The sequence below is a fragment of the Nansenia antarctica genome (assembly GCF_963989245.1).
Source record: "Nansenia antarctica genome assembly, chromosome: 10".
Taxonomy (NCBI): Eukaryota; Metazoa; Chordata; class Actinopteri; order Argentiniformes; family Microstomatidae; genus Nansenia; species Nansenia antarctica.
The window spans coordinates 7,362,280-7,369,779 of record NC_137680.1 but is presented as its reverse complement, the minus strand read 5'-3'; the positions used below and the strand labels follow the sequence as shown (position 1 = coordinate 7,369,779).

General features: G+C 46.1%; 1 protein-coding gene across 1 annotated transcript in view; it reads left to right on the top strand.

Moving 5' to 3' along the window:
* The window catches only part of she (Src homology 2 domain containing E), a gene marked incomplete at its 5' end in the record, with an annotated part of 6,109 nt that extends 2,944 nt beyond the window's left edge, over window positions 1–3,165 (top strand). The window contains 4 exons of the mRNA XM_080540585.1: window positions 1–79; window positions 319–715; window positions 1,524–1,643; window positions 2,849–3,165. The exon at window positions 1–79 is cut by the window's left edge and continues 164 nt beyond it. Coding sequence (XP_080396711.1) covers window positions 1–79; window positions 319–715; window positions 1,524–1,643; window positions 2,849–3,041 — 789 coding nt within the window. The 3' untranslated portion in view covers window positions 3,042–3,165. The remainder of the gene's footprint in view (window positions 80–318; window positions 716–1,523; window positions 1,644–2,848) is intronic.
* Window positions 3,166–7,500: the final 4,335 nt, after the last annotated feature.

The window sequence follows — 7,500 nt, the reverse complement described above, 5'->3', positions numbered from 1 at the left end:
GAGTCTGACACCCGGCCCTCGGGAGAGTACGAGCTGCCTTGGGAGTGGAGGAAGGAGGACATCGTCAGAGCACTGTCAGGTAATCTTAGAGCTTCGATACACTTTCATATCAATTGATTAGGAATCATTGACTTTTCCCTTCAATGTGATTATTTGTACCCGTACTGTAAGTAAAACTAAGATTTCCCACTCCTCTTCCTGTTTCTCCCCACCACCCCATCTCTCTCTCCCTCTCTCTCTCTCTCTCTCTCTCTCTCTCTCTCTCTCTCTCTCTCTCTCTCTCTCTCTCTCTCTCTCTCTCTCTCTCTCTCTCTCCAGCTCAGTTTGAGGGAGTGGACTGTTCTCCCTGTAAAGAGGAGGCTCCTCTCCCCAACCCGCAGCAATTTCAGCAGACACTCAGACAGAAGAACTGGAACCAAAAAACTCTCATTCCCGCTCCCCTTCTCTCTCCATCCTCCCCCACTCCCTCCTTCCCCTCCTCCCCTATTCTGAAACTGTCTCCCCTCTCTCCCCCCTCTCCTCCTTTCCCCACCCTCAAACACTCCTCCCTCTCCACTCCCTCCTCCACCACCACCTCTCCAAACCTAAAACTCCCCCCCTCTCCTTCCTCCCCCACCCTCAAACTCTCTCCGCCTTCCCCGACCTCCCCCGGCGCGTCGTCGGAGGGTGAGACGACGGCCAGAGTGGACCCCACCCTTCCCCTGGAGAAACAGAGGTGAGGGGGGGGGGGGAAAGGAGGAGAAACATTGGAACAATGGCGGCCCAATGAAACGCAATAAAGAAAACAGGAGCGGCCCAACACAGTGTGAAACAGATACACATACAGTATTATATCATGTACAGAGGGATGGTCACAGTAATGGCGATACACTATGTTGAGTGGCCTCCACTGCGCCAAATGAAAGCCTACTTCCTCCTCTCATCCTCTCACATGAGTAACTCTCATAACACATCGCTAATCTCTTTTTGTGTCTGGAACATGCTCTAAGCATGTTAGCATGTTACCGTTAGCATGTGCTCTTGTTCTTCTCCTAGCCTGGCTGAATGTCAGCGTGATCAGCTGTGCCCTGTAGCGGAACCATACTGGGTTATCTCTCCACAGCTTCCATCCCTTCACCCCCCCCTCCCCCCCGTCTCTATCATCTCCTCCCTCTTCCTCTATCCTTGATTGTATATCTGACATCTCTACTCCTATACTACTATCCCCATTCACCCTTCAGCTATGTAGCGATGTAGCTAACACTCTATCTCTGTCTGTGTCTATTACTCTCTTTCTCTCTCTCTCTCTCTCTCTCTTTCTCTATCTCTTACTATCTCTCTCTCTCTCTCTGTATCTCTGTTATTCCCTCCTGTTTAAGTGACGTCTGACATATCTGGGGGTAACATGTGTGTGTCATCCCTCTCTCTGTAGCTGGTACCACGGCAGTGTGGGTCAGTAACATGTGTGTGTCATCCCTCTCTCTGTAGCTGGTACCACAGCAGTGTGAGTCAGTAACATGTGTGTGTCGTCCCTCTCTCTGTAGCTGGTACCATGGCAGTGTGAGTCGCCAGCAGGCCGAGGCTCAGCTGCACCGCTGTAGGGACGCCAGCTTCCTTGTTAGAGACAGCGAATCAGGGACCAGCAAATATTCTATCGCTCTTAAGTAAGTGCGTGTGTGTGTGTGTGTGTGTGTGTGTATGTGTGCATGTGTGCGTGTATTATACTCTTTCACTCGCAAGAGAGTTCACATCGTCAACCCTATTACACAGCCACAGACACTGAGGATGAGAAGCATGTGTTGGAAGGAGAGAGAGAGAGAGAGACAGAGACAGAGAGAGACAGAGAGAAAAAATCCCTAAATAATGCATGCAGAACACAAATGCGCAGATTCCCACTAATTATAAATATAAATAAAAGAGTGCTACAATTTCGGAAAATAAGCCGCCCCAAATCTTTACACTTCAACGCACTAGAGACCCAAGAGCTGAGACCAGAGAAGAGCCCCTCAGTCACAAACAAACCAAGCTCACTCCAACACTGCTTCAGAACAACAGAGTAGAGTGAACCAGTTCACGAGTCAGTCAAGAGAATCGTATTTGGGAACTTTTGGAAAAAACGAAACAAAAACTCAAAGTAGACTAAATTGCTATCTGGCCCGTAAACAGAAAATACACATTGGCCGATTATCTCTTCTCTGTTAGAGACACACAACAGAGACAGACCCTGACCCAGTACAGGCTCAGTGACCACCATGGCAGTAGAGAAAGGACGACACAGATAGACACGGCTACCCAAAGAGGAGCGTGTGTGTGTGGTGACTGTACCACAGCCTGGGGGTGAAGGGACAGAGATGCACTTCCACCTTCACTGTGAAACCGTTTCTCCATTTTAGACCAAACATGTGACAATACAATAGTAATACTGTATATATGTGTTATTATTGTTGTTGTATTTCTAACACTTACATTTACATTTATAATAATAACATAATAATATATGTATATATATATGTATAAAACATACGGTAATCTTTTTTTTATAAACATTTAAATGAATACTGTGATTACTATTACCATTACATATGCTTTAGCATTTTTTTACTACAATGTCCTGACAATATTTACTACGATGTATGTCCTGACAATAAGCGAATTGAATTGAATTGAATTGAATTGAATTGAATTGAATTGAATTGAATTGAATTGAATTGAAGAGAGAGATTGTGAGAGATTGTGTACGGCTCTAACCCTTTACTATTGATCATTTTTATTCCTATTTCTTTCTCGGGCTTTTCTACTGCACTACACACTGTAATTCACAACAATATTATGTTTGATATCTCTCTCCCCCTCCCTCTCTCTCTTTCAGGACCAGTCAGAGTTGTGTTCACATCATTGTGGCCCAGACTAAAGGCTGCAAGAGCTTGGGTTATACTCTGGACCAGAGCAGCTGTGTGTTCTCCAGTATTCCCGAGGTGGTCCGCCACTACTGCACACACAGGCTGCCCTTCACTGGGGCCGAACACATGACCCTGCAGCACCCTGTGCCCAGGCCACACTGAACACACACACGCACACACACACACGCACACACACACACACACACACACACTCATACACACACACACACACACACACACACACACACACACACACACACACACACACACACACATGCCCCATTCACCCAGATCGAAAAGGATTGACTAGGTTAGAAGTCAAATGTCTGTATAACAACGCCTTTATTTTTGTGCCATGTTGCTCAAGGACTCGCAGGTGTCTGGAATCAATTCGAGTTTCTCCAGGGCGCGGCCTAGTGGTCGAACCCTCACACTGCAGCAGGCTACTCAGGAATTCACATCATCATGCCACTTACCAATCCCTAAGCACTGTACTGTACAGTAAACTCATCCTCGCTGCAGTGACTGTATTTATAGAGCGGAGGAGGACAATCCCTCCTTTCATAGCCTTCTCCTTTATTCCTGTCCCACGGTGTGCAGAACCACAGAGATAGAAACAGACTTAATAGAACATTACAACACACACACACACACACACACACACACACACACACACACACACACACACACACACACACACACACCGTGACGTTAGAATTATAAGGTTCTATCTCAATTTTTGTCAAAATTGAGTTTTTTTACATAATCTGATGGATTAGGTGTTTATTAATGCCTGTGTGGTGTTATTTAAAAAATGTTGACATTTTTGAGTTAGTAATTAATAAAATACAAAGGTTCCATCTCACAAAACATAATGGAATGTAAACACTTTGACGCTCAATATCTCTGAACTGCCCTAAACGGAGATAGAACCTTATAATTCTAAACTCACGACACATTACAACACACACACACACACACACACACACACACACACACACACACACACACACACTATTTGCAATACTGTATAACCACTTGTGACAAAATAACCAGATATGCAGCAGTCACACTCTGTACGGTATGGCCCACCCAGAATACTTACGCCTACATGTTAAAAGTGCTACTACACACCAAACAACATAGAATCAAATGAGATTAAGTTAATATACAATCAGCCATCGCTGTGGCTTTCACTCTATCTATCCTATTTCTTTGCCCCAGATCTGCTACATCCTTCCATTCTTCCTTCCTCCAATTCTTGTGAGTCGTCACTGATGAGACTGTTCGTTAAAGGTCTGTAAAATAGCCATTTGCTTTCACCAATCTAGTCATATTAGATCTGTTGGTACTTCAACAAAGGAAGGACGGAAAGAAGGAAGGAAGGAAGGAAGGAAGGAAGGAATGAAGGGTGCTTCTAAACAGTATTTGAACATGGCTCATGGTTCACCTTCCAACGGGATGGCTTACTGGGTACCATCCATTATCCATTAACTAGATCTGTTAGTTAGCCCTGCTAGATCAATACAGCTGATTGAACGGTGTTAACCCATCCATCAGATAGTCCAATCAATCTATTGATCTATCTTGACGATCAGGCTCATTAGCTGGTCACTCTGTCTGTCAACTGACCGAGTGATAATGATTGGATGGGTATTTAGAATGTTCAGCTAGCAAACCAAACCAAACCCTATACCTGCCTATATGCGTTGTGTATGTTTGTATTTTTTTCTCATAGTGAGAGGCCTCCTTGATTAGAAGTATACTGAATGGATTCAGCTGTTTTACCCAGACTGTTCTCACACGTGTATAAGTGCCTGAGGGACATATGACTTGTTAGAATTGGATACATGTTGGATACATGTTGGTTACTGTAATAACCATAAGTGTATGTGTCTGTGTCCTGTGTGTGTGCGCGTGTGTATCTGTGTGTGTACAATGTGTTTGATATGAAAATGACTGGGATAAATTGAATGTGTATTAGTGTCTTTCATTTACTAAATAAAGGCAAACTGACAACCACATTTACAGCAGCAAATTAAATCATGAAAATGGAAAATACACACACACACGCGCGCGCACACACACACACACACACACACACACACACACACACACACAAACAAGGACAGAGACACATATGCCTGCAGAACAATTGTGGTTGGGTTGAGAAGCTAAGTACAGCGTATGCCTCTTTCCTCTTAGCTGCAAAGCCATTGACCTGGGTGTGAAATCAATTACAGTTAAACACAGTCCTGCACAGGGACTAACACACACACACACACACACACACACACACACTCTCTCACTCACAGACACACATGCATACACAAATGTACATGTTCATATGAAAACACTGCCACACACGTGTGCACATACTGTAGACACAGACACGCATACACCATGCATACATAAGTAGAGTATATTATGCACACAATCCCAGGCCTTCACACGATAGGATATTCATAAAGCATAACATCAAAGGTTCCCCTTGAAATAAACAATGTTTTATCATGATATAGTTAATCTCAAGGCAAATGTGTATGTCAAAGATGATTAGTGAGTTTGTGTTTTTGTGAGAAGATGTGGCTTGCATCGTATTGTGCACTTCTACGCCTCACTGTGTGTGTGTGTATGTGCGCGTGTGTGTGTGTGCGTGTGTGTGTGTCTGTGTGCGTGTGTGCGCGTGTGTGTGTGTGTGTTCGTGCGCGTGTGTGTGTTCGTGCGTATGTGTACTGTGTGTTTGTGGCACAGTGTGTCAGAATGTTTCTGCTAGATAAGGGATTACCAGGTTGCCATGGTGATTAGTGAGAGTGAGGTAGGCCCATCTCTAAAGGGAACAGAGAGAGAGAGAGAGAGAGGGAGGCAGAGACAGAGGGAGGGAGGGAGCGGGGGAGGGAGGGAGTGAGGGAGGGAAGAGAGACAGACTGCAACACAAAAACGGCTATGAATAACTCAATCAGCGTGGCGTCCATAGGAGTAGCTACACCTCACGACGGCTTGTGAATGAAAACCATTTAGGTGGAAGTCAAAGGAATGCAACGAGAAATGAACTAATTTACTCCCCCCCGCGGAACTGCCATTTCCCCACAGAAAATGCTTTCCATGAAAGAACCGACACAACAAACACACGTCCACTCCTTTTTATCTCTCGCTTTCTCTCCCTCCCTCCGCCTCTCTCCCTTCGTTCCTCGATGGTGTCTTATTTAAATGACTAACTAGGTCAAAATGAGCTAGAGGCTGCCGTGTCAGACCAGATGCTGAGCTACTGTACCAGTGTGTCTGTCTGTCTGTCTGTCTGTCTGTCTGTCTGTCCATCAGCCTGTCTGTCAGTCAGGGAGTCATTCACTTGGTACTCTCTCTATCCCTCCATCCATCCCTCCATCCATCCATCCATTCATCTATCCCTGTGGTGCTCTAGTGCACCAGTGTGTTCTGACGGTGGTCAGTGTGGTGTTTGGCTCTTGTGTGGTGATGGCACCCACATGGTTTCTATCTCCAGCATGATGACTCCATGCCTGACCCCCTCCTTAGTGATGTCTGTGAGTCACACTTGGAGTTGATGGTGCAGTCACATGGAGGACCCGTATAAGACTGTCACTCACCTCAACCAGAGCAGGCCGTGCCAGCAGCCAGAAGAGAGAGAGAGAAGAACGACAGAGAGAGGGAAGGAAGGGACAGAGACAGAGAGGAAGAGAGGGAGAGAGCAATGAGGGGGTGTGAGGGGAAGACAAGCACTCGTGGGGGTCCCAGCTTCTAAATAATTCAGAGAGAGACCCAGAGCACTCAGTACAGAGGAGGAGCACTGTCAGGTCAGCTCATTCACTGCAGGAGAGAGAGAGGGGGAGAGAGAGAGAGCGAGAGAGGAGACAGAGAGAGAGAGAGAGAGAGTGAGAGGGGCGGAGAAGATGAAGAGAGAGGGGGAGAGAGAGCGAGAGAGGAGACAGAGAGAGAGAGAGAGAGGGGTGGAAGATAAAAAGAGAGGGGAGAGAGAGAGCGAGAGAGGAGACAGAGAGAGAGAGAGAGAGAGGGGTAGAAGATAAAAAGAGAGGGGGGAGAGAGAGAGAGAGTGAGAGGAGGCGGAGAAGATGAAGAGAGAGGGGGAGAGAGAAAAGAGAAGGGGTCTGTGCAGTGGGTGAGAGAAAGAGAGATAGAGGGAGAGTGTGCAGAGAGGGGGAGAATGTTGAGGGAAGTGAACATTTTTGCATGTATGCGCATGTGTGTGTTTGAGCGCAGCATTTGTGCTATGTGTGTGTGTGTGTGTGTGTGTGTGTGTGTGTGTGTGTGTGTGTGTGTGTGTGCATGTCAGAGATGAAAATAGGCATAGAATGAAGGTGAAACAGGATTTCCGTCACAGAGTTCCCTGTTATCTTTTTGTCACCACGGCGACCGTCTCCTCCCTCTATCCTTCTTCCACCTCTACCCTGTTTACTCTACCCCATGCCCCCCCCCCCCCATTTTTTTTTACCGCAGTCCCTTCCTCCTTCGTCATGTTCATCTAATCCAAACATCTTGTCACTCAACATGCTCTCGGCAAATAGCATAAACTGCCAGGGGATGTAAACGTCATAATCAGTTATGATAAATCACCATTTCACACAGCCACAATAACCAAGTCATC